This window comes from Microtus oregoni, unplaced genomic scaffold (assembly GCF_018167655.1).
Source record: "Microtus oregoni isolate MIOR12 unplaced genomic scaffold, Mior012 000032F_ref0000030, whole genome shotgun sequence".
Taxonomy (NCBI): Eukaryota; Metazoa; Chordata; class Mammalia; order Rodentia; family Cricetidae; genus Microtus; species Microtus oregoni.
In genome coordinates this window covers 21,429,062-21,456,063 of record NW_024543091.1, presented here as the reverse complement: position 1 = coordinate 21,456,063, position 27,002 = coordinate 21,429,062, and the positions used below count along the sequence as shown (strand labels likewise).

At 45.9% G+C, this 27,002-nt stretch overlaps 2 protein-coding genes across 3 annotated transcripts in view; one reads left to right on the top strand and one right to left on the bottom strand.

Moving 5' to 3' along the window:
- Positions 1–1,089: 1,089 nt before the first annotated feature.
- Positions 1,090–14,152, top strand: Oaz2 (ornithine decarboxylase antizyme 2). Its single transcript, XM_041679645.1, is given in 6 exon segments — positions 1,090–1,298; positions 10,360–10,435; positions 10,437–10,517; positions 11,716–11,891; positions 12,666–12,751; positions 12,944–14,152. Coding segments are annotated over 6 exon segments (570 nt in total). The 5' UTR covers positions 1,090–1,278; the 3' UTR covers positions 13,075–14,152.
- A 524-nt stretch (positions 14,153–14,676) lies between these two features.
- Znf609 (zinc finger protein 609) overlaps positions 14,677–27,002 on the bottom strand; it is a 154,630-nt gene continuing 142,304 nt past the window's right edge. For both annotated transcript variants that reach the window (XM_041679320.1, XM_041679321.1), the window contains 5 exons: positions 25,802–26,168; positions 21,478–21,653; positions 21,014–21,230; positions 20,044–20,122; positions 14,677–19,603 (listed from right to left, as the gene is read on the bottom strand). In XM_041679320.1, the coding sequence (XP_041535254.1) occupies positions 20,049–20,122; positions 21,014–21,230; positions 21,478–21,653; positions 25,802–26,168 (834 nt within the window). In that variant the 3' untranslated portion in view covers positions 14,677–19,603; positions 20,044–20,048. The remainder of the gene's footprint in view (positions 19,604–20,043; positions 20,123–21,013; positions 21,231–21,477; positions 21,654–25,801; positions 26,169–27,002) is intronic.

The following is a 27,002-nucleotide window of genomic DNA, read 5'->3' as shown; positions in this document are numbered from 1 at the left end:
TCCCTGCCATTTTCTTCTGTTTCTCTCTTTGAGACAAAGCCTCACCATGTTCCCCTGGCTGGCCTGGAACTTGCTGTATACATACCAAGCTGGCCTTCAACTTACAGAGATCCATCTGCCCCTGCCTGCTAGGTGGTAGGATTTAAGGCTTACCCACTCTCTATTGATTGCAGTCTTAAGTTGATGGTGCCTGTGATTTTCCTGTGTGTGTGGCTGGGATTTGAGGGGGTGTATGTTATTGACTGACCTTTTGGCACTAATTTGTGATTAGAGGACCAGTCAAGACAGTGGCAGTGCACTAGGAGCCTGGCATGATTGATTGAAGTTGCTTGCATTGATTGTGGCTGGAAACTGCTGTCAACAAGTAAGAGAGGAGACTGTGATCATGGCTTCACATGACAGTGTGCTTGGTCAGTAGCTGGGGGAACTGATTTGAGATTGTCTCCAAAATGGAGAGGGTTTTTTTTTTTTTTCTCAACTGACAGTGGGAGCCATCAAGATGGCCGGGGCCCCAAAGGTGCTTTAAGTTATTTGACAGATTAATTTGCATTATGAATTGAAGGAAAAGGTCTAGGGGATTAGATTCCTACTGGAAATGGTGTTAATTAATACATGAGTAGTATTCTTAGATTTCAGATTTTGTTTTGTTGGAAGAAATACACTCTCCGAGTTTACAAATAGTACGGTCTGGTTTTGCCACACAAAAGCATCCAGTGCCCAGTATGGGGGGGCGCACCTGCAAATCCCAGCACTTGGTGGAAGGTTCGTGAAGGCAAGAGGATCAAGGACTCAAGGTCATCCTACAGTGAGTTTGAGGCTAGCCTGAGCTACAAGAAACAGTATCAAAAAGCAAACAAAAAGCAGAAACGAAGACTGACCGCGGCTGAACGTGAGCTCCAGGCTTCCAGACCCCTTTCCAGTCCCTCGCCTTGGCTCCCGCCCTTCTTCCCAAGACGTTAGCTTGCCTGGTACGCCTGCGCCTAGGCGGGGCGGCGCTCTGCCCTTTGTTGTGGGCCCCAGTTTCCCAGGACACCAAGCGGCGCTGGGGTGGGGTTATGCAGATGAGGCACTCGGGGGCGGGGCGGTTGCGCGGCGGCGGCCGGGGAGGGTCAGTTGGAGGCAGGCGCTCGCTGAGGCAAGAGGAGGGCTCTCGGCCCGCGGCCTGACAGGGACTTAGCCCGCAGAGACCGGCCCGCGCGCGCGACCCCACACCCACTCACTCGTCCACCTACCCACTCCCCGCGCCGCCTCCTCCCACCCTGAGCAGAGCCACCGAGGATGATAAACACCCAGGACAGGTAACGGCCCGGCGCAGGCTCCCCGCCCCCACCCTCTCCGCAGCTCCAGAGGCCTCCTTCTCCCCCTTCCAGCTGCTAGTCCCCGGCCCCCAGGGGCCTCCATCCGCTCCCTCTGGCTCCTTCACCACCCCTGCCACCCGGCCCCAGCCCTGAAATTGGGCCTCCTTCCGTCCTTTAGCCCCCTTCCTCCAGCCCGGCCCATCCCCCTCATCCGGGCTTCCTTCTCGCCCAAAGCCCTCCCCCCAACAAACCTGGACCCAGTCAGTCAGTCGCTCCTTAAATCCAGCGGAACTGCCCATTTCCCCATACTGGGCTTTCTCCCACATATTCGCTGAATTGGTTCTTACCTTCCCTAAATCTTTCTTTTTCTTACTCCTCCACAAGTCACTTAATCGCTTTAAATCCGTTCTTTAGTGAAAACTGCACCCCAGCCAGACTCCTCTCTCAGCCCTGCTTGCCTCTCCCCAAAGGCAAGCTGTGCCCTGCAGTTATCAACTCGACTTTTTACCCCTGTTCCCACCCTTCTTTGGATGCCCAATCACCCCTTGGTCCCACTTTCCTTCCCCATCCTTCTCCAGTTAGGCCCCATTTTCCTGTCTGGGAACCCCATTCCTTTTATTTATCAAACACTATGCCTCCATTCCTGCCCTCCATCCTGTTTCCTAATAATGTCCCCAACATTCTTCTTACATACGTCAACCCTTCAAACATCATAAAGTCTTACTTGGAGCTCATCTTACCTTGGCATCTTAACCCCCATCTTTAAAATCCTTACATCACACAACTTAGCCTGTCCCCTTTCCTGGGAAGATCTTTAAATTTCTCTCCAGTGCCTTCAGAACATGACTCTGGGCCTTTACCTACTTAAAGGCCCAGTCCCAGTTTCCCCCATGGTTGAAGAAAGGGGCTGCATGCATATCCTTTGGAAATGGAGTGGATCCTTTTTGTTTTGTTTTGTTTTTGTTTTTTCGAGACAGTGCTTCTCTGTAGTTCTGGAGCTTGTCCTGGAACTAGCTCTGGTAGCCCAGGCTGGCCTTGAACACACAGAGATCTGCCTGCCTCTACCCCTGAGTGCTAGTGCTGGAGTGCTGGGATTAAAGGCGTGCGCCACCACTGCCCTGCTGGAGTGGATCCTTTAACTTTCATTCTCTACCCTCTCTACCAAAGTAGGTAGAACTCATCCCTCCATTTCCCTTGCTCTTTTCCCACTTCCCCCAGATAGCCCATATTTCTGCCTCAGATTATCTTTTCCAAAATATTTCATTATTTTCCAACTCGTCAAGATGTTTAACCCCACTAGCTTATGTATTAGGGTGGCTTCCCTTAGCAGTTCAGACCTGATTCGTCACATCTCCTTCCTCCGGAGGGCTTGTTGCTGACCCCTTCAGAACTTTTCTGAAACTCATTGAGTCCACATACCAAATCTTCTGTCCTCATATTGGACTTTTATGGCCTCTGACCTTCAGCAAGCAGATCCAGTCCTTAAACTGCCACGCTCTCTCCAACACCAGACAGGACTTCTATTACAAGTATCATCTTCATTGTTGCTGTTCTTCACACAGGGCTGCCACCCATAGTTCCCGTCAAAGCCTGAACTCCTCTTAGCCCAAATGATCGTTTTTTGGCAGGGAGGGGGTTCGAGACAGGGTTTCTCAGTAGCTATGGAGCCAGTCCTGGAACTCGATATATAGACCAGACTGGCCTCAAACTCCCAGAGATCCCCCTCCTGAGTGCTGGGATTAAAGGCGTGTGCCATTACTGCCCAGGAACCCCAAATGATCTTGTGACTTTCCCTTTTCTACTTGTTGAGCAACACTATCTTTTTCCCCCCAGGCTTTCCCCTCACATTTTATTCCCTTAAACCTAGTTGCACATTAAAAATAAACAAATAAACAAATGCCAGTTACCTGTTCAGCCCTTTGGCCTAAGGTAGACCTAGTGTGCATCATTAAAGCTCCACTTCATTCTCATGTGTCACTTTCACCCTCAAAAGGCTTAGCCTTTCTCATCATATTCCTGCAGTGTTCCGTCCTCTACTTACAAGGACTTCATCTTTAGAGATTTCTTAGTCTTCCTGTTAAAACTCTGAGCCAGTGGTGGTGGTAACACTCAGAAAACAGAGGCAGGTGGATCTCTGAGTTTGAGACCAGCCTGGTCTATAGTGAGTTCCAGGACAGTCAGGGCTACAAAGAGAAGAAACCCTGTCTTTCAAAAAAGTAAGAAACTCATTTTACATCATACCTTTATTGCTCCATTTTTATTTTTAGCCATTTTCTTTTCCCAATTCTCAAACTCTTGTCTAGTCTCCTATCCTCATTTCTTCTCTCCATGTAGGGGGGAACTTATTCCTTATTTCCTGGCTTGTTATGGTTGTATTTGAGCCATTATAGCCAATTTAACCAAACCCTCTTTACTACAGTCTGATCCTGCCTTTTCATTTTTCCTTTTCAGAGGCTTTGCATATAGGTCCCCTACTGCATTCCATTCTTTGATTCCATTTTCATTAACCCAGCCCTTCACAGCTCAGGAGGCGGAGGTGGGTGTATGTATACTTGGATGATTCAGGATGCAAAAGGTGCTGTTGTAGTCTGGGAAATATGTATGCTGAGGATGGAGGACAAGGTTGGAGGGTATGTGAGGTGGGTTTTTCTCTGGGGGTTGGAAGTGGACCATTTCAGCAGTCATTCTCAGGAGTCCTTTGGACTGATTGGGTCTAAGATTCAAGTCTTTTGCAGCTTGAGTAATTGAGACCAACACTTAAGTTGGGGCCTTCACTAACTGAGGCTTAGCTATCTGAGTTCCAGTTGTGCCTCACTTAGCCAGTGTTCTTATGTGTAAAAAGAAAGGGGTTGGGTTAGCTTAAGGTTCTTGCCAGCTGCTCAAGTGGCAAAACAGGCTCACTTGTCTTCAGGGCCCTTGTTTTAGTGTGTTGATTGGTAATTTGAGGGGCTTGGCTATGTGAGGCAGGTGGAGGGAGGAGTCAGCTGGGCTGCCAGGGCCTGGGCAAGCACTGGTCTTTGGCCTGGGGGTGGGGTGGGGTGTACGGGGTGTCTGGTTTCTATGCTTTATGGCAATCTTGTTTCCACAGTGTGCTTCCCAGCCTCTTCTGCTGGCCGGTAGTTTTCAGAAAGGAATCCTGTTGGGAGTCCTAACTGGGGGTTCTGATAACGGCCGGATGTTCTTCCCAGGCAGTGTTGGTGTTTTGAATGTGCAGTGAAGAGAGCTGGCTGAGAGTTTGGTTCCCATTGGGTGGGGGATGGGCTTTCCAACTTCCCTGGCCTCAGTGAAAAATTCAGGAGAGGGAGGCCTACTTTCCTGGAAGAAATTGTTGCAGAAGAGCTGGCAGTGTTTTGAAAACAAGGTTCTTCCTTTCTAGCATTCAGATTAATATCTCCAACATGTCAGAATTCCTGATGGTGGGGGAGGGCAGAAGAGCAAGTACAAGATCCCTTTATTATATGTTTTGAACAATAGGTTTAAGTTGAAGAGAAAATCAAATTTTGTGACCTTTCTGTGCCTGATTTGTAGGGGCTGCAGACACTGTGCAGAGCCTGTTTGAGACCTTGTGGCATACACATACAGTGAGATGCAGTCAACACTGGCTTGGTTAGCCATATTATAGTCAATCTGTGATGGACTTTAGGGAGAAACATTAGGTTCCATAGGTGGTTTGGGGGAGTAGGGAGGGCCCTTCTAGTAGTAGCCCTTCACTGGATGGTTTCCTCTGTAATGGGATTTCTGTCTCTTCCCAAATAATTTGGTTTTGTTAGTTCCCGTTTCTCAGCAGTTTTGCTTGTTGAGTGTAGGGCAGTAGAGACAGCTAGTATAGTCAGAAACACCCCTACATTGGGTGTAAGCTTTAGAATGCAATGGTACTAATAATAGCAATTCCCCATTCTGCCAAGAAATCCAAATTTAGCCCTAGAGCTGTGCATATATATGAAAGGAGACTGAAGAGTAGGGCAAAGGTATGCTACAAATGAGCATTTCTGGAAAAAGCCATTCATTCTGTGGTAATTGAGGTTGATGCCATGACTTGGAAGGCTTATTCAAAGTGAAAGGGCTGGGCATGGGGAAATATGCCTTTAATGCCAGCACTCAGGAGGCATCCCAGACAGATCTCTCTGTAAGTTTCAAGGCAGCCTGGTCTACGTAGTGAGTTCGAGACCTGCCAGGGCTTCATGATCAATAATACTTTGCGACCTGCAACAATGAAAAAAGCAAAACAAAAAAGCCAGGAAGTTATAGAGTAGGCTGTAATTAATGGCTCAGTTGATGAACGAGAATTTTGTTATTTGAGCAAGATAGTTTCCTGCTAGCAGCAGCAAATGCCTTGCATTATAAAAGCTTTAAGAAAATTCCTGGGCCTTTGATACTATATAAACAGTGATGTAATCCTGCCCTCAGCAGGGCGGTTGGACCGTGTGAAGAGCTAACAGTATAAACTATACTGAAGAACTTAAAATGTAAAAAATCTTACAGTACAGTTGTTTAGCTATTCATCACCTACAGGTGGCAATAGGTGGCGTCTGCCATTGGCAGATGTACCACCGTTAGCTGTGTGATTAGCAAACATCAGGGGTACAGATTTTCTGGCTGCCATCTGATGTATGTTTCTTGTGAAAAATCAACCAAACTCCAATTTTGCTTTCAGCAATTTTGCTTTCAGAGTGGTGATGTCATTTTCTTATAATTGTGCTGATTAAGTAGGCTCCCTTTGGAGCATATGACAGCCCTGGTGAAGTGACTTATGCCTGGCACCAATTACAGTATCTCTCTGATACAGAAGGGATTGACAGTTGGGAATCAGCCTTTATGGTCACCACAGATTGAAGGTGGCTGACACTTCCTATATTTATTTTTATGTCCTTTTTGCTAAGTTGCTTGTAGCTCTGGATTAGTCTTGGTTTACATAAGGATTACTCAGCAGAGATATTCCAAGTCTTAGGGTACAAACAGCCTGGGTGTTGTGTGAAGTAGGGCCTGAGACATGAATGGGTCAGGAGAAGTGGAGGGAATGAATACAGAATACTGGGAATGATTTTTGATACTACCAAGGCTCAGCTGATCCTCTCTGACAGGCAGTTGGGATGAATGGGTTGAGGATACCACTGGATTGGAGTGAAAAATTATCAGAGAATGAGAATTTGAGTTCCAAGTATTTGTTAGAATAGGTTGCGCTTTGTGCAAACTAAAAATAAAAAGGGGGGGGGAATGACAAAGTCAGCTGGAAGGTTTTTTTTTTTTTTTTTTTAAAGACAGGGTCTCCACCCCCTTAAATCACTGTAGCTTGGGGCTAGCATTGAATTCATCACAGTTTCCTGCTTCAGCCTCCAGAGACCTGGGACTATAAATGTGAGTCACTTGTTGAGTTTTTCCTTTTCCTTTTCCTTGTGGTACTGGGACTGAGGCACATCTCCAGCCCTAGAAGTCCTTTGTCATTATATTTAAGGATAGCTCTGGTGTAGTGGTACAGGTCTGTAATTTCATGGCTTGCTAAGGACATTGCAGACAACATTCATAGATCATTGATTGCTGGAGAATTGAACCCAGGGCCCTGTTCTTCCTAGGCAGGCATTCACACTTAGCTCCCTGAATTATGGACAGTAAGTGAACTGTATATGGATGGTACTGGATGATCTGACGTGTTTTCAGGGCAGCAGGTCCTTTAACAACGGAGGAACAGGCACAGTGGCAGTCCTAAGCGCCGTGTCTTATGAGCTGCCTTGGATGTGCATACCTAACACCTTCATTTTCAGTATAGTCTATTTTCTCTTCTGTAAAACAAGAGTGGGCCAACTGGGTACAGTATAATACACTTGACTTAATCTTTTCAGCCTCTGGCCTTAAACTTCTTTAAAAATGCTTACGTTCATTCATCTATTATGTGTGCATGTGAATAGTGTATGGAGGTCAGAGCCTTGTTCATTTTCCCGTGTGAGATCAGAGTCATCAGGCTTAATGGCAAGTCTTTACCTGTTGAGCCATCTCTCATCTCATGCAAGAATGAATTTAAATTTAAATCTTCCTTTTTTTTTTTTTTTGTGGACAGGATTGAGCCATTTCTGCCCCCTAGTGGAGTAACTAAAACCTGTGGAAGTCCTGGCAAAAACTGAAAACAAATAGAATATGCAAAACTTTTGTATCTTGTGTCAAAGACTTGTCTTTAGGAAACCACATTTTTGGGCTGGAGAGATGGCTCAGAGGTTGAGAGCTTTGACTGCTCTTCCAGAGGACCGGGGTTCAATTTCCAGTAGCCACATGGCAAGGCCACAACTGTAACTCAAGATCTGACACTCTCACACAGACATACAGGCAGGCAAAACACCAATTCACATAAAATAAAAATAATTAAAAAAGAAAAAAATTAAAAAAACAAACGTCATTTTCTGGATGGTAGTGGCACATACCTTTGGAAGGCAGAGGCGGGCCAATCTCTGATTTCAAGGCCAGCCTAGTCTACAGAGTGAGTTTCAGGACAGCTAGGGGCTACACAGAGAAACCTTGTTTTGAAAACCAAAACAAAATTAAAATTCTTTTAAATTCCATTGATAATGGGACTGGTGGCTGATTTTGGTATATTGTTTGAACATTAAAATCAGTATCAGAAGAGAAGATTGTTGCTGTGTAGTTTCATGTTCCAATAATTACTGTGTTTGTCTTTCATTCCTTCCCTTCAGAAATGACAGCTATTTTAAGAGTATGGTAATCTACCATTCACTTTGAGTAATCAATGCATTATGGAGAGGGAAGATAATTTTTTATCTTCACATGAACTCATGTATACTCAGTTGTTTCTCTTAGGGAACTGAACCTGGATCCCTGTGTACACACACACATGCCTTCTGCAGGCTTTTTACAGAGGAATAGCAGAGTTTATATGTGATAAACTTGTGTATGTGGAGGGAAGTGATCTGTTACCAAGGTGTGAACTTAACTGCATTTACATGGAGATGTAAGGAAACCAAAGTATCACAGGTTTATGGATTAGTGTAGGAAAGAGGCAGGCTCCAGAGGTTATTTCTAGGACAACAAAGAGGACTGTTTCTCCTCCTCCCCCACGTATTGTGTGTGATCCTTTCTGGGGTGGCCTCTGGTTTCTTTCATTTCTGAGTGTGAATTAGGTAAGAGTCAGGATGCTGGTTGGAATGTAGGGCTTAAATTCAGTTAGTTCAAGTCATGTAAAATGGAATAATCCCTTACAAACAGAAGTATGGCAGCAGAATTGTAGAATTACAAGGGCCTTGGTGATCTAGTTGTTTTGTAAACCCAAGCAATTCTAGTATACAAGATACCTTCTTATCTGTCACACAGGGTATTTGATTTGTGCAGTCTTTGGGATAGCTCTGCCAATCACTGTAGGCTAGTCAGCCAGTCAGCTAGCTTTTCCAGTGGCCCAGTCTTCTGGTACCCTACAGAAGAACCTCAACTAAGAGTTGAGAAGGGAAGCCTCTCAGATGAGGTTTGTCTTTCAATGGGACCTGCATTTTGTTGTTGTTGGTTGCCTGGACAATGCTACTGTGCTACTTAACTACTTTAGAAGGGGGAGTTATAATAACCTTGTGTAAAGTAGAAAATAGCTCCTTTCCTTTGTACAGTAGCTATTGGGAAGGCTAAGAGTTGAGAAGTATTCCCTGATGATTTCCAGGAGTCAGGAGGTGGATGTAGGTAACACCTGCAGGAGTGAACTGCACCCCAGAAGCTACACTTCTCAAACATTCATGGATACTTTTAGACCCCCAGTTGGAGCCCCTTAGAGCTGAGCCATAATTGGCTTGGACTTCTTGCCTGAACTGGAATGCTGATCCAGGTCAGTTAGTGGTTAGGTGACTAGATGTTCAGTTTCATTAATTTTCATTTGAATGAACTCCAGCCAGTATGTCACATACCATTTCTGGGCGGAAGAAACCCCCAATTTCCATCCAGCATATGTTGATTTCTGTAGTGCAGATAAACTACACTTGGCTTGTTCAAGTTGCCAGCATGATACCGCTAAAAAACATTCTGTAGTCAGGTGATGGTGGTGGTACACGCTTTTAATTCCAGCACTCAGGAGGCAGAGGCAGGCGGATCTCTTAAGATTTTGAGGCCTGCCTGGTCTATAAAGTGAGTTCCAGGACAGCCAGAGATACACAGAGAACCCTGTCTCAAAAAAACAAAAACCCACAGTTGTGTAGAGAACTGCAATTGTCTGTGCTGGCTGCAGCACTCCTGCTCATGCTTCTGGTTCCCCTGTGGTAGTGTGTTGTGGCTGTAGGACAGGCCTGTTGCTGAGCCATGATGCACTGTTTTCCTCTTTCCCTGCCATTAAATCAGAACCAGAGAGGGCAGTAGGGCAGATCTGGAACCCTTTGCATCCACCCGAAGATGAAAAGTGGCTGCCAGATACAGGTGGTGGAAACAGGGCCTGGAGATCTTTCACACGTGTGTAAGCCATTTGAGCCTCGGCAATTCAATTATTTAGAGCGCAGCAGATACCCTTTTTCTTGTGATTGTGTCTATTTTGACAGTGTCAACATTACCCACGTTCTCATGCTCTGGTCAATGGGCCTGAGAAAGTGGAAGGCCCAGAATTTGGTGGCAGATCAGGGATGGGCTCTATCATGATACTCTGGAGCCAAATCCAAGACTTGGTTCATTCATATCTGTAGAACAATTTGGAGTTTTGTTGTTTTTTTTTTTTTTTTTAATTGCAGTTGTTTTAGAGGTGGAGGATGAAAAGTGAGTGGCCTTGGTAGTTTCCCAGCCCATGTTGTCACTTCTTCTGAAGCTTAGTGATTGTGCCATATAGGCGACTAAGGCACAGATGGTTAAGGAAAGAGACTGGTGGGTAGGCATGAGGCTAGACTTCTGTGTTAGAACATCCAGCAGGGACTCCTGTTGCCTTCTGTGATTCTTTATGAATCTTGACTCAAAAAAGTAGCATTTCTGGAAGCTCAAGTAGAAAGAATTTGGGCAGTGGTGTAGCCTTAGAATACTTGTTTAGGCAGAGGGAGGGCTGAAAGGGTGTGGATTTTATAAATGTCTTGGTGTTTACTTTCTGACCTTATGTCTCTTGCAGTAGTATTTTGCCTTTGAGTAACTGTCCCCAGCTCCAGTGCTGCAGGCACATTGTTCCAGGGCCTCTGTGGTGCTCCTGATGCCCCTCACCCACTGTCGAAGATCCCCGGTGGGCGAGGGGGCGGCAGGGATCCTTCTCTCTCAGCTCTAATATATAAGGTAAGGAGGATTTTGTATAGACGCTTGGGTGAAGCCTTGTAGATCCCACTGAGCAGCTGCTCAAATGTTGCAATTTTTCCTTAGTTTTCTCTTAGGCAGAGGTAGTAGGGTGACTGAGGGGAAAAAACAGGAACTGATAACCTTTTCAACTGAAGCTGCTGTTTGCCTTTTCTGGAATCCTAGAGAGAGAATATTAGTACTATTCGTTGTCTTTTAATCTGCTGTTGACTGAAGCTCAGGACTTGGTCCAGCTTCTTTCTTAGACTGGGAATGGAAAGTTAACAGGGCATCTGAGTTCTGTGTGCAAGGACTTGACTTTTAACTCTTGAGTGCTGGGATTATAGGTGTGTACTGCCATGTGTAGCTATTCATATAAATTTTTTTTTTTCAAAGGCAAGGTCTTAGGCCACAAGTGATAGCATACGCTTTTAATTTCAACACTCAGGAGCAAAGGCAGGTGGCTCTCTAGGCATTCCAGGCCAATAGAGTGAAATCCTGTCTCAAAAACAAACAAAACTATAAGAAAGACCTTGTGTATTCCAGGCTGGTCTTTAACTCATAATCCTCCTGTCTCAGTCCCCAGTGCAGCAATGCTGGAACTTCATTTGTTTTTGATGTTTTCTCTTAGCGAGGGAAAGCCCTGACAAGCTTTCAGGTCAAGGAGACCTGGGTTTTAATCTCAACGGGGCCAGTTACTAAAGTGCTCTTGCTGTGTTACATCATATTTAAGGTGGAGATACTAATACATGAATAGTACTTTGCACAGTGCTCAGCACTTGGTTGGTTCTTAGTAAAGATTGCCTTTCCCAACCAAGTGCTGCTTTTGTATTTTATTTTGCATTTATTTATTTATTTATTTTTGAGGCAGGGATTCTCTGTAGCTTTGGTGCCTGCCCTGGACTAGCTCTTGTAGACCAGATTGGGCACAAACTCGCAAAGATCCACCTGCCTCTGCCTCCCGAGTGCTGGGATTAAAGGCGTGCGCCACTACTGCCTGGCTCCAAGTGCTGCTTTTACCAATAGCAGCCATTCATAGAAATGGCTGCAGATGGCTAACTGAGAGGTTTGCATTTCTGACATGCCCATGAGCCATGCTACCCCAAGAATGGTTCAAGGGATGCCAGCACCCCTGGTTTAGGGAGCATAGGATGTAGCTTGTACTAATTATCCTGTCCTCTGCCCTAACTTTCCTTTTCAGGACGAGAAGCTCACTGTAACCCAGGACCTCCCTGTGAACGATGGGAAACCTCACATCGTCCATTTCCAGTATGAGGTCACCGAGGTGAAGGTCTCTTCCTGGGATGCAGTCCTGTCCAGCCAGAGCTTGTTTATAGAAATCCCAGATGGATTATTAGCTGATGGGAGCAAAGAAGGGTAAGGAGACAATGAAGAGAATGGTTATTGGGGATAGCAGCTTTATAGGGGAGTCTATACCTTTTCCCTTAGCTCTAGATGCTTCAGGTAGATAATGCTTTGTTATAGGTTATTTTTAGCAGTAAATCAGGCCTGCTCTAGGTTATAATTAAAGGAAATTGTTTACATATTAACCCATCACTCACCAGTTAATCAGTAGATGTCAGTTTCCCTTGTTCCACCATACAGAGGTGCAGTTTCAAAGACCAGGGAATACAGGTAGAATGGGATTTCATTGGACTGAACATTGTTCTTCAAGTAGCCTATCTGTAAAAAGCAGTCCCAGGACAATTCTCTGGACTGACCCCAGTTTTTCTTTTGAGATAGGTTTTCACTATTGGAACTATGTAGATCATACTGGCCTCAAATTCACAGAGATTCACTTGCCTCTGCCTCCGGAGTGCTAGCAGTAAAGGAGTTAGCCACCACACCTGGACCCATTGTAATACCCACAGTGAACTGGGTTCTGTTGAAGGCCCCACACTTTCCTGCACTGGTTAAGACAGTGTTACTTTCAAGTGAAGAACTCGGTTAAGGATAGACACCCCCAGTCCCATCTGCGACTTATTTTTCTCTTAATATATGGCTCTAGGTTGAGGTCTTCAAATGGGAACCTTTACCTGGAGATTCTGTATTAGCTTTGCTGGCTCTTAGGCTTCAAAGGCCCTTTTGTGGGTGGTGTGGAGGTCTGGGGAGGTGGCAGTGGGGCCTGAGCAGTGCTCTTTGTTTCTGCAGATTGTTAGCACTGCTAGAGTTTGCTGAGGAGAAGATGAAAGTGAACTACGTCTTCATCTGCTTCAGGAAGGGCCGGGAAGACAGAGGTGAGCAGTCAAAACCGTTTGAGACTCACATCCCAGCTAGTGGGGCCTGGGGTGGAAGCAGAGGGCTTGCTTTACAAAATGGGAGTCGTGGCCACGGGGAAGTACTTAAGGACTTAGTACTTTGTTCCGTCTATGGGATCTTCCCTGGATTTGAGCCTCATAAGAGTCCCTTCTGTGCTTCCTTTGCTGCAGCTCCACTCCTGAAGACATTCAGCTTCTTGGGCTTTGAGATTGTACGTCCAGGTCATCCCTGTGTCCCCTCTCGGCCAGATGTGATGTTCATGGTTTACCCCCTGGACCAGAACTTATCTGATGAGGACTAATGGTCATAGAGGATGCTTTGCCCCAGAGCCACAGTGGGGGAAGGGGAAGTTAGGCAGCCCTGGGACAGATGAGAGTGTTTCTGGCTGTCTAAGGAAGGACATTGAGGGGCTCAGGTTGAGGGTTGCCCATTGTGTTCTCGGAGTTGACTCGTTGAAATTGTTTTCCATAAAGAACAGTATAAGCATATTATTCACATGTAATCACCAATAGTAAATGAAGATGTTTATGAACTGGCATTAGAAGCTTTTTAAACTGCGCTGTGATGTGCTCCATCTAGCCTAGGGGAGAAAATTGACTGGAGGAGGAGAGACTGCCTGGTCCAGGGGCAGGGGCTGGAGGGCAGCACTGTCAGGCTTGGGTTTCCTTGCAGTTGGGCTTTCTTTTTTTGGTTTTTAAGATTTAGGTATTTTCTTTCTTTGCTTCCTGTCACCCAGGGGCTCCTGAGTATAGGCTTTTTAGCTCCTGGGCAGTGTCCTCGGGTTGTTTTTGACACTCCACCTTGGGCTTCTTGGCATTTTGTGTCTGGCCTGGTATAAGCAGGTCTGACCTTGCTTTCTTTACAGCTTAGTGTTATTCTGGCGTTTGGTTAAGCTGGCTTAATCTGTTTAATGTTACCAGTGCATTTTAAATAGGGGCATTGAAACTCACCCCCCACCACTTAGGCTTTTTTTGGGGTGCCTGGGCCTTAAGAAACTAGCCAAACGACATCTCAAGTTACCACCGGAGTTCTTGCCTCTGTGGTCCAGGCCCCAAGATCTCTTTCCTAGCAAGAGCAGAGAGGAAGCCTAGCAAACTCAGGGCTTGGTATTTGTGGGAGAAGTCTATTCTTAGGGACTGGATGCCTCTGGCTGGCCAAGCATAGTATGGACTGCCTCCCCAACAGGTTCCGAGCAGTGCCCGCTCTACAGGGCCTAGGGGTGTAGGCTGGACTGTAGAAGTGGCCTGCCCTTTACTGCTTTCACCAAACAGCTTATTCTAAAGGGAAAAGAAGAGAGAGAGAGATATCTACATTGGGTGTGGGGGTGTCAGGGAGGCAAGTGTGTTGTGTTTCTGTGTCAATAAAACTGATTTAAAGTTGTGGTTGGTCTGTTCTTTATTCTTGTACCAGGACTAACTTCCCTACCATTGCTAGAGCTTAACATAATACAAATGTGGTATATACTTCCCAGGGAAAGGGCTGCTGGTCTCTGGCGATGTGTTGACACTGTGAAATGTGGGGTTGCTAGGGACACACTAAGTGCCCTTGGAGAGAGGTACATAACACTTTATTGTATGGCAGCAGCTAACCGAGAATTCCAGTTGTTCATAGAAGGCTGGGGTATAAAACTAGGTTTTAGTTTTTTAAGGTATGGCCTAACTTTATCCCTGAGGCCTTTTTTTTTTTCTTTTTTGATTCAAGGTTACTATAGTTCTGGCCTTAACTTGTGGGCTATCGTCCTGCCTCAGCCTTTGCAGTGGCTCTAAAGAAACAGCACATTCTTTCCCTTTTTAGTTTCCTCCTTTTGGAGTCCAGTGTTTTTTTTTTGTTGTTGTTGTTGTTTTTTTTTTTTTTTTTTTGAGACAGGGTTTCTCTGTATAACAGTCCTAGCTGCCCTGGAACTAGCTCTGTGGATCAGGCTGGCCGCGAACTCACAGAGATCTACCTGCATCTGCCTCCCAAGTGCTGGGATTAAAGGCGTGCACCACCACCGGCTGAGCCCTGTGTTCTAAGGCAAGCCTTCTGGTCCTTTTGACCAGAAGAATCCATCCCTCAGTGGTCCTGGGAGCTAAGCATTCTCATCACCTCACTACTCAGATTTCTCATGGACACTCAGCATGCATATTATATCCCTTCCCCTCTCAGATTTCTCATGGACACTCAGCATACATGTTATATCCCTTCCCCTCAAGGCAATGTTCTCCTTCCTATGGATTTGCAACTGCCCTATAGTTGACCCTTAGTTTCTTCATAGGCTTGGCCCATTTTCAACCTGTTTTTTCATGGAGCTTACCTGTGTTTTATTTAGCCAAGTCACTAAACTTGGGCTCCACTTGCACATGCTATTCCTTCAAATTGGGCTTAAGTGAGAATTGGCTTGAAGATACCCTCCATCAAACAGATGACTTCTAGAGGTAGCCTAAAGGCAGTAAGGGAGGTCAAGATTCAAATGTAAAATCTGAGAAATCCATTTTCAAATAAACGGGTAACAAAGTAACAAGACTCAGTCCTTTACTTTTCAGATCAACCTTGCAAAGCAGAGGGAAACACAGTTTCTGCTGCTGTATGTTGTTTCCTGTTTATAGCCAAATAAATGTGCTGACCTGGAAACTATATGCCTACCCAGAGAGCTCCCTGTCACACATATACAAAACTGGGCTGTTGAAGACCACCAATACAGTACATTAATCATAGGAAGCAGGCCGCTGCACTTCATTTGTAAAAGCAACTTAGAAGGTAGAAAATTTGGGGGTGGTGAAGAGGAGCATAGGAGAGGGGGAGATATGTGAAAGGCAAACTTTAGTCTAAATGTAAGAACAGGGACATTAAAAACTTTATTCAATAAATACAACAAATAATTTAAAAATATACTTCAATTCCAAAGCCAATTAAGAAAAGGAAGTAGAGACAAAAGGGGAAAGGAGAAAGGTAAGGAAAAGAGAAAGGCTGAACATGGTTTGGCTGGGCTGTTTCAGAAGATACCACTCTGAGAGTCTCATCAAAAGCTCTTATCAATAAATCCTTAGCCCTTGATCTCCATAGGGTAAAGCACAGGAGTCCAGGAGTAATTCCCGGACCAGCAGACTTCAGAGGCTAGGATGGGTGGGGGGTTTGTGGGGTGGAGTGCTGGGGGTGATTTTCCCATTTGTTCCTAAAAGCCTTCCATTCTAACTCCGAGGCAGGTTTAAGTAGTGCAAAATCTCAGGCAGAGTTCCCAGCTGCATAGTTTCATAGATGAATGAATGTCCAAAGCCAGGGTCTCTGAGAGGCAGGTCCCAGAGTACCCAAGGGTCCAAAGCCACTTTGGTGAATGGGATCCAAGGGTAAAAAGAAGAGGCCAGCATACAGGATCAGCCAGTGGCCGAGGCAGAAAAAAAATGCTGGGCAGGGAAAGGCTCCAGGGGAAGGTAGTCTGCACACTGGACTCAACAGCTTGCTGTCAGCCAGGGAAGGTAAAACTGAGGGTGCACATGGAGCAGGGCTAGAGAGAGAGGGAAGCTGAGGGAACAGGACAGCTAGGGGAGGAGGCAGCAGCTCAGCAGCAAACTCCAGGAGAAATAACCAGCAGCCCTCACAGATTTGTGATTGTCTCTTAAAAAGATTTATTTTCTCTTCTTGCCTGAATGTACAAAGGCAAAAAGAGTACAGTTTGTATATATATATATTTATATATATATATAAAAAACAAGGAACTTGGTAATGTACACTTTACAGAAGGGAGGAATAGGAAGACTGAAATTAAATCCAACAGAGCAACGCCAATGGAACAAAAGCTATGAACAGCAACACTGCCCCTCCAGCCCGGGCCTCCAGCTTGCCCCAACCTGCTCCCAGTGGGAGGGCTGAGCACCAAGGCAAGCGGGTGGGCTGGGGCAGGAGGGGCTGGGGACAAGGCCTGGGAGGGCCATGGTAGGGAATCACCGCAAAGTTTCCTAGGATGCCCTAGTAATAAATGACAAAGGCCCAGAATTAGGGGCCAGCTAGCTGCCCAGCTGAATCTTGGGTGGGGGGGCATCAGTACACAATGGGATAGTGATAGTGTATATGTGGTAGTAAGTGACGAGGAGGCCTCAAACCTATATCCAATTCTCTAGCCCTTCTGCAGTTTGAACTCCCTGCTCCCTTAAACTAAGCCCCCCCCCCATTTTGGAGCCTGGAGATGCATAAAATGATCATTTCAGAGGGTACCCTCTTACCCCTCTGTATGTGTTTCTTTGACCTTGAGGCGTGTGGAGAGAGTAGGCTAAGCGGAGACCACATGTACACTACAGAAGAGCTGAAGGGAACTGGCACACCGTAAATGAGGAGGAAGCAGACATGAATCCTAGACAGCACCGGTCCAACTGTGGCTGCCCTCTTTGGGGTGAGGCCCCTACTTCTCGTAGCTTATCCACATGAGTATCAGAGATTATTTAATACCAAGAGCACAGACAGGGGTGGCTCAGTGAGAGGCTTGGCAGCATGGACAAGATCTTGCTTGTCTCTCTGACTAGGTGTCACAGGTAGTTCCCCCTGTGGAGTGTGAGGTGGACACCCAATCTTTCAGCAATAGTCAGATCTCCACAGCTGCAGCTATGTGATGCTATTTTGGGGTGGGAGGGAGAAGACTGGACTCAGACTAGAGACCAGGAGGATCAGACAGTGCCATTTTTCTACTGCTAATCTCATTTCAGAGCAGTGCCTGGTCTTTAAGGGGCACTTGGGTAGAGGGATCAAAGAGCTGACTTTTTAAGGGGGGAAGGGAAGAGAGAGAAAGAGAGTGCGAGCAAGCAAGCTGTTCCCTTCTGCAGAATGTAAGGCTGTCTTGCAAATACAGACGTACCTCCTCTGTTATAAAATGAAGTGGAAAAGGTAGGAATGTGGACCATGCCTACCCAATGAAAAAGAAAACTGCTCCAATGGTTTCTTTACAATATGTACAAAGAACATCGCAGGCCAGTGCCACAGATACATACAAAACACACAACAATATTTAAAAAACAAACAGGACCAGATGGGCACCTGGCTCTACTTACTGGAGTTCTGGAGGAGGCATAATCAGGCTGAAAGTCAGTCACCCTCTTAGTAAGGGTAATGGGTTAGGTAGGATGCCACAACATGTGGCAAAGGGAACAATGATGGCAAGGGAAGGGGCTGCTTGGGGTCCTCTCAACAGGTCTAAAACAAAAGGATTTTTCAAGTGCCCAGAACCCAACTTAAACAAAAATAAAGACCTGTACACAGGAAAGGTTTGTATGTCAGAGGTACTAACAACCCTAAGCTTGTCTATGTACAGGGAGGGCTCATGGGTCCTTGGGAACCACCTACTCCTGGGCGTTGTGCTTACTGTCTCCCACCACCTCACTCTCCCAAAGAAGTCAGAGCCATCTACCTTCCTGCGTTCAAACTGTCATTCTTGTCACAAGCTCTGTTAGCCTAGGCTGGTATCTCTTGCAGTCCCGAGGGTAAAGACAGAAGGGGAGAGTACAAGGGGATGATACTCTGCAATAGCAGAGCTAAAAACCATCCTACATCTTGGGAAGAAGTGACTCCAATAAAGCTGTTATCACTTTCCGAGCACACAACTTTGCGGCTCAGGAGAACAGAGAAATGTCTGCACCACAAAGCCTCATCCATCGAGTCCACTCTGGCTTGGGTGTATAATGCTTCAATATGCTATTTCAGGGTCTAAGGAGCAAATCACTGCCCTTGGCCAGTGGCCCCTAAAACAAAAACATGTGTTACAAACACATGCCTCATATTGGCACACATGGAGTTACAGAGGGAACTACACAATCATGTACTTGTAGACAGAGGAACTGGGCTGTATACAATTGTGACCCTAAATGAGAAAGACAGATGACTGAATGTCTCCAAGAACTGCTTAGTGTTCTTACAGCCTGCCTACAGTTCGTGCCCTAAAGTGATGTGGCAGACTCCAAGGTTACCCGTGCTGGGAGGAAGTCTATTCTGCCTGAGTTGTAAGAGCCAAGCAGTAGAAGAGGTGAGGTCAGTATGGGGATTTCCCCCCTGGGAAAGGCACCAAGGGGCTAAAAAGAAAGAGGGCAAGGAGTTGAGAGATGAAAAGCAGCAGGAATTTTGGTGAGGAAGCAGGTTCAATTTCACAGACTCCATTTATGCTCCAGCTCCTCCCAGTATCCCCAGGGAAACCTGTGCTGGTGCTAGAACCACTACCTTCTTCCTAACAGGAGCACAAGGCTCTGGTGGGGCAATGCCTTACTCTCCCTTTACAGGTTAGGCTCTGAGCGTTTATCTGTGCTCACATTAGAGGGATGTCTCCATGCTTGAAGACCTTGTCTTCACAATTACAGGGAAAACAGCCCCCAACTTCTTCCTGAGATTCTAATTTCTCCACGTGCTGCCAGTTCCCAGGGTCCAAACCACTGAGGAGATGTGGAATCTTGTTGACGGTGGTAATGACAGTGAGAAGGGGTATGGCTGCTGTGCTGTCTTCAGACCTTACCCCATGCTTGGGGTCCCTCCCAGGTATGCTTTAAGGTACTGCTCTGGCAGTAGAGTAGGGGCTAGGTTAACAGAGCAGTAACTTCTCTGGGATGAGGCTGTGTTTCCTCGGTTGCTCCTATGCCTTCATCTCCACAGACGCCACAACAGTCATAGCTGTGGCTGAGAGAATAAATATTTTTGCAAAGTACCAGTTCTTCAGCTCCTGAGGAAGAGGAAGGGTTGGGGAGGTGAGGCCTTTAGTCACGGTAGGAATGGCAAACAGGATGATCAACACCGTGTAACTGATGGTAAAATGGCACCTCCAGCACCACCTCTAATGAGCCAGTTTGGCCCACGAAGCTGACTTCATCTGGGCACTTGGTGTTCTGTAAAGGAAACATGACAGGTCACTGTGGCCTGCTGGTATCACACCCACAAGATGGCACTCTAAGAAAATGGGCTGAGGCTGGTGAGCCGGTTTGGTGAGTAAGGTGCTTGCTGCCAAGACACAGTTGAATTCCATCATCCATCTAGTTAGAGGAGAGAACTCCCTATAAGTTCTTTGACCTCTGCACATATGCACCACCCCCAACAATAAATAAATAAAGCAAACAAACAAACAAACCCAAGAAAAAGAACTGCAAGAAAAGCCAGCTAATGCTGGTACCTCCACAAGCCCTCAGTGCAACAGGTTTGGCCAACAGGCCCCCTTTTCCAGACTACCAACCTCACACAATTACCCCACAGCTGGGAACTACAGGGATTCTGTGATCCAGATAGCTATACCCTATTTATCTGTTACCCCAAATTAACAAAAGCTACTTACCATTCTCACCTCCTGGGGGGCGGGTAGAGTGAGGGAGTTGAGCCTTGCTGGCTGGCAACAATGGCTGTAGAAGAAAGCCCTGGGCAAGCAGAGAACATACTTAATGTAGCACTCAGGAAATCGCCCTTCACACTTCACCAGCTGGCTGATATAGGGAGGAATTTTGCCTTAGGTTCCCCTAGCACCATTGAATTTTTTGTGGTGCTGACAGAAAACCAACCTGAAACCTGACACTTGGCCAGATCTAGTGGGTGAGGCAGTGAGTGAGGGTACAGTTTGCTTTTCTACTGCGTGTTTCTCTTCAGGGGTGGAAACACCAGTTCCTTACTCTGCTGAAAATGAAAGATCCAAGCTCCCAGAGAGGAAATAAACGTGAACCTAATGCAGGGACTCCAGAACTCAGGACAAAGTAGACGTTCTTCTTGTGTTTAAGATAGGATTGGGGGGGGGGGGGGGAAGAGACGGGGAGAAGGAGAGGGAGAGAGAGAGAGGGAGAGGATGTGTGTTGAACATGTGAGTGTGTGGAGGTCATAGGACAACCTTGGGTATCATTCCTCATGCGCCATCCACCGTCTGACACAAGGTCTTTCACTGGCCTGGAACGTTGCCAAGTAGCTACGCTAGCAGGACAGCAAGCTCCAGGGATCTGCCTGGTTTTCCTCCCACCTCCTCAGCATTGTAGTTACCAGCACACCACCGCACTTGTTTTTTTTTTTTTTTTACATGGGTTTTGAAGACTGACTTCAGGTCCCCACACCTGAAAGGCAAGTGCTTTTACTAAGTCACCTTCTCAGCCTCCTTGAATTTATTTTTATGCTCCTGCTCTTCCCAAGTGGTAGGAATCATCTCAAAATGTAAGTTTGAAGGGAGAAAAAAAAAAAAAAAACGACTTTTGGAGGGAAGGGGCCTTGCTAAGGGACTACTACTGAAATGGAAACAAAACTAGAGGTGATGAGGACAAGAGCCTTACCTGCAGCATAGGGTAGGTTGTACTGTGCTGGGAGCAAGGAGTAGCCCAAGTGGTGGTGGTGGTGGTGTGTGGACATCAGGCGCTGGGAAGGGGAAGTGCGGGGCCGGTCGACACTCCTGTCACCACCTCCTGTTCCCCCAACACTGCTACAGCTGCCACCACCCCCAACTACCCCACAGCCTCCCCGATCTCTCTCCTGAGAATTTTTATCACTTATCTGGAAAGGAAAGGAGACACATAAAGGTACTATAATGAGATATATACACACTAGTGATCTAACCAGGGCCCTACATTATGACTCTTAAAAACGCAGGGTAACAAACAAAGGGGGTGCTCCCATGGGGCCAATGTCAAGACAGCCAAGCCGCACCTTGGTTAGAACCTGAACCTGCCCACTTCTCCCATGCTGTGGATCTTGATTTCTTGCTCTTTGGACAAGGACCTGGGCTGCATGCCCCACTTACCGTGGGAGACTTGCTTTTGTAGTGACTGGCATGTTGTTGCAAGATGTCCAGGGCTTTGGACTCTGAGCTGGCTTTACAGCTCACGTTGGGGCTGGCACGTGCCTTGTCAGTATCCTCGCCACCTGAGACCTTGCTGCCATAGGGGGAGAAAGAGTAGCTGGAAGGCAAATAGGAACCTGGGGAAGGAGAAATCAAGCAGTCAAAGAGATGAGGATGGCAGAAGAAACTGCTCTGGTAAGTGTGGTCAGGTGGCGTCACTCTCCTAGGCATCATCTGAGACACTTTCTACCATAGCATCTCTGGGATGACACGCCTGCTTCTTCCTTCATTAACAAGCTCTATAGGAAGAACAGGCAAAAGGATAAAGAATATGGTACTCAGTTTCCCATAGCTGACTTCTCAGATCTCCTAGGGCTGCTGACATTATCTCAGAGTCATATGATAAAGTGGAAAGATCAAAGGATTTAAAGTCAGACAGCCTCGGGCTGGAAAACCTTGAATAAAGTGACAGTCTTTTTGAGTGTCAGTTTCTTTATCATCAAAATGAATATATCAGCACACATCTGTAATCCCAATAGTGTGGTGGTTGGGGCAGAGTTAACTGTGAGTTAAATGCCAGCCTGGACTACATAAGATCCTGTCCCCCCCCCAAAAAAAACAAAACAAGGGCCACTGTGATGGCTCAGTGGGTAAAAACACTTGCAGCCAGGCCTGATTAACTAAGTTTGATCCATCACATATGAGGGCAGAGGCAGGTAGATCTATGTGATGATGCCAGTCTGGTCTATATAAAGTTCCAAGCCAGTCAGGGTTACATAGTGCTTCTTCTTCCTCTTCTTTTTTTTTTTAATATTTATTTATTATGTATACAATATTCTGTCTGTGTGTATGCCTGCAGACCAGAAGAGGGCACCAGACCCCCATTACAGATGGTTGTGAGCCACCATGTGGTTGCTGGGAATTGAATTCAGGACCTTTGGAAGAGCAGGCAATGCTCTTAACCTCTGAGCCATCTCTCCAGCCCCCCTTCTTCTTCTTTTCTATTTTTATTTTTCGAGACAAGGTTTCTCTGGAGCCTGCCCTGTAACTAGCTCTTGTAGACCAGGCTGGCCTTGAGCGCAGACCTCTTTTTTCTTTAGGCCAGGTGTGGTGATGCATGGTTTTATTTCAGCAGTCTAGATCAGAGGCAGACAGATCTCTGTGAGTTCAATACCAGCCTGGTCTATAGAGTGAGTTCCAAGATAGTCAATGCTACAAAGACTGACCCTGTCTTGAAAAACAAAACACAAAACAAAAAGGGGTGGCGGTAGTAGTGGTGGTGCTGGAGAGGTGGCTCAGTGGTTAAGAACATTCATTCTGTCAGAGGGCCTGGGTTCAGATCCCAGCACCCACATCAGGTGGCTGTCTGTAACTCATCTTCTGGCGTCTGCCGACACTGCTTACATGCACGTATTGCACATACACACACCTGCACTATCACACATACATCCACACATCTGCACTCTTCTCTGAAAAAATAAAGAAAATAAAAGAAACCAATACAAAAAGGTAACATGAGCCAAGTACTCTACTCCCAGTACTTAGGAGGCAAAGGTAAGAGGATTGTTTTAAGGCAGCTAGCCTGCACTACACAGGAAATTCTAGTTCAGAGTACAAAGCAAAGTCCTTTCACAAATAAGCAATGTGAAACTTCTAGCACTGAGAAGGCTAAGGCAGGAAGGTGAGTTCAAGATCAGTCTGGGTTACGTGGCCAGACTCTGTCTTAAAAAACAAAGGGGGGGGGGGGGGGCTGGAGAGATGGCTCAGAGGTTAAGAGCATTGCCTGCTCTTCCAAAGGTCCTGAGTTCAATTCCCAGCAACCACATGGTGGCTCACAACCATCTGTAATGGAGTTTGGTGCCCTCTTCTGGACTGCAGGCATACACACAGAATATTCTATACCTAATAAATAAATATTAAAAACAAAAAACAAAAAAAAACCCAAAAAAACAAAGGGGGGCTGGAGAGATGGATCAGTCGTTAAAAATATTTTCTGTTATTGCAAAAGACACAGGTTTCATTTCTAGCACCCACATGGCAGCTCACAGCTGTTTGTAACCCTTGTTCCAGGGGACATAGCAGCTTTTCTGGCCTTCTTGAGTATCGGGCATGCATGTGGCAGGCAAACATTCATACACAAAAATTTTTAAAAAATCTTTAAAAAACAAAACAAGACCCACAGAGGGCTCAGTAGGTAAAGGCACCTGCTACCAAAGCTGACAACCTAAGTTTGGTCCTTGACACCAACAGCAGTAGAAGGAAAGAACTGCCTCTGGCAAGCTGTTCTCTGACCTTCACAGATTAAGGAACACACGGAAATAAATATCAAAACAAACAAACAAACAAAAATAAAACAACTGGGGTTAGGGGAGACAGTTCAGTCAGTCTGAAGTGCTTCCAATACTTCAGTTTGAGGACCAGACTTCAGATCACTAGGACCTACATAAAAAGCCAGGCACATGTACCTATAACTCTAACCCTGTGAAGGTACACAGGAGAATCCCTGGGGCTCACTGGCAAGTCAGTCTACCATAATCAGGGCGTTCCAGTTCAATGAGAGGTCCTTGTTTCAAAAACAAAGTTTGAGAGTAGTTGAAGAAAGTGACATTGACCTCTGACCTTTACACATATGCATATGCATAAGAATATACAAAAGCTGGGGGTGGTGGCACATGCTTGTAATTTCAGTACTTGGGAGTAGAGGCAAGAAGAAAGAGGAGGAAAGTTGGAGGCTAGCCTACACTACATAGTTAATTATAGGTTTGTCAGGGCTACATAACAAGACCCTGTCTCATCAACAAAAACACCAGAATAAGCAAAAATGTGGATAAATAATTCAAGACCAAAAAAAAAAAAAAAAGAAAGAAAGAAAAAAATTCAAGACAGTGCTTGAATCAGAGCAAGCCTCAACAGATGGAACACTTATTTTATAGAGATGGTAAGGGGTATCACAAAGGTGAGATAATCTGTATCTGTTTGAAAAGCTTACTTGTATTTAGAGTTTATCTTATAATAAAGCCAGCTGAATGTCAAGACTACAGGCTCTGGGAGGTTGGAGCATAAGGAGTGAGTGCTCAGCAGATCTAAATGGAAAACAGTGATTACCAGAAACTCAGGCGAGGCAGGGCAGGGCAGGGCAGGGCAGGGCAGGGCAGGGTAGGGCAGGGCAGGGTAGGGCAGGGCAGGTTGGATTACAGATTCCAAACACAGAGGGCATTAACTCTCTTACACGGCAGCACAGTCAAGTGGCTACAATTCATGAAAACCTATTACATATTCCATGAAGTGCTAGAAGAGAAGACGACAAAGGCTCCAAACGTGGGAAATGTCATTTACCCTGATTTGATCAGTGAACTCTGAGTATGTGTACTGAAAGACTACAGCATGCCCAGGCATGATGGCACATGCTCTTTCAATCCCAGCACTGAGTAGAGAGGCAGGTAGATCTCTATGAGTTAGAGGCCAGTTGTTTTACACAGTGAGTTCCAGGCCAGCCAGGGCTACAGACTGAAATTCTGTCTTAGGAAAATAAAAATAACAACCCCCCTCCCCAACTTCAAAACACCCTACAAACAAAACAACAATAACAAAATCTGAAGTTCCCTTCCATCCTGGAGGAATCCTACCTAGCTTTCAGAAATTAGTTTCAGGCAACAGAAATTAGTGAGCAGAGTTGAATACGAGCATTTTTTTCTAACAAGTTAAAAAAACATTTAAACCTTGACCCACTGAGAACTCAATTTTTCTCAAGCTGAACGTCCTAGACATCCCCCCCCCCCCAACTGACTTCAAAATGCTCTATGCATCCCTGACAGCTTTCTGATCTCACAGCTGAGCATAGCCTCAAAGATGAATGCCTGCGTTGTTCTGGTGGAATCTTATTTGTCACATGTATTGCTCCTGCTGTATTAAGCTGTGAAGTTCTTAAGTGGAGGGAAGTGGTCTCTTCTATTTCTTTAGTATTCCCCACAGTGCCTTGCATATAGGAGAAATCAGAGTGCATGTCGAAAGAAATTCTAGCAGAGAGAAGCTGGCTGTGGTGCACAGTAGTTTTACCACTAAGAATAGAAAAAAGCTGACAGTAGAGGCAACCTTAGCTGGAACACGGGAGGTGTTTTTTTCTGACTGTAATCAGGGTCATTTAAGGTTAGAGTGACAATTTCACAGCATGTACACATTGAAAATAAAAGGACTGTCATCCAAGTCAGAGCAACAAAGCCCTGGATTTGAAAATTGCTTCATCTCCCTTCCCCAAGAACAGCACAGCCAGCACTGGGTACCGTACCTGGGTAGTTCTGCATCATCACAGCAGGCATGCCCCGATAGCTGGGGTGGTTGGGATCATACGACTGGCTGTAAGAGTAGCCATGCATGTAAGGGATGTAGGACTGGTGCTGGGTGAGTGGGGAGGATACAGGCACATGGACACTGGGCCGGGGCTCCTTGCTCCCAAGGCGGGACTCCTCAGATGCGGGTAGCTTGCAGTCAGTACTTGTGCTTTCTTTCCCATCTTCCTTGGGAACAGAGTCCTTACTCCGACTCCTTTCCTCCTTTAATTTTCGGTCCCGCTCCTCTTTCCACCGATCATCCTCCGACTTGATGTCTGAGTATTTGGCAGGATAAACATATGTCCACATCCGGGGCTCTGTCTCCTGCAAAAACCACAGAATAAGTGCTGAGTCTCAGAGCTACACAGAGCAAGTGCTGAGTGGTGTTACACCCAAAAGATCCTTTTCAGACCCAAGGTCCCAGCAGAAACCCCGGAACAGACTATTACAGCACCCAAGGCAGAGTGAGATCTTGGCTTCTACCAATTTTGTTTAAAGAACACTTAGTTCCAACACTGGGGAGGCAGAGGCGGAAAGATCTCTGCAAGTTTGAGGCCAGCCTAGTTTACAAAGTTCTAAGCCAGCAAGGAATACACAGTGAGACCCTGTCACTACAAAACAAAGCAAAACACCTTCTCAATCCAAAGGAAACAAGATTTGGGAGAGAAAAGGTAGAGCTCCTTCCGTGAGTAAGATTTCTGAGGCAAATGACTCCAGGAATAGAACTTTTGTTCTGCAAAGTTATCACTATGGCTCTTATCAGGAAGAGTAGAACTGACACCAAGAGGAAAGGGAAGACATTCTAAGTCTCTTGTGTGAATGTCTGCAACAGGTGTGGGTGGGTACCTGCAGAGACCAGAAGAGAGCATCAGATTCCCTGGAGCTGGAGTTACAGGTTGTAAGCCATCTGATGCTGGTATTAGGAAGCAAAATTGGGTCCTCTGAAGAACAGCAAGTACTCTTAGCCATGGAGCCAGCTCTTTAGTCTCATTAGTTTTAATTTTTAAATTTTATTTATTTATTTATTTATTTATTTATTTAGAGAACAGGGTCTTGCTATGTAGTGCAGGCTGGCCTTCAACTTACTATGTAGCTCAGTGTGGCTATAAACTCATGATAATCTGCTTTTAGTCTTTCAAGTACTAAGATTACAGACAT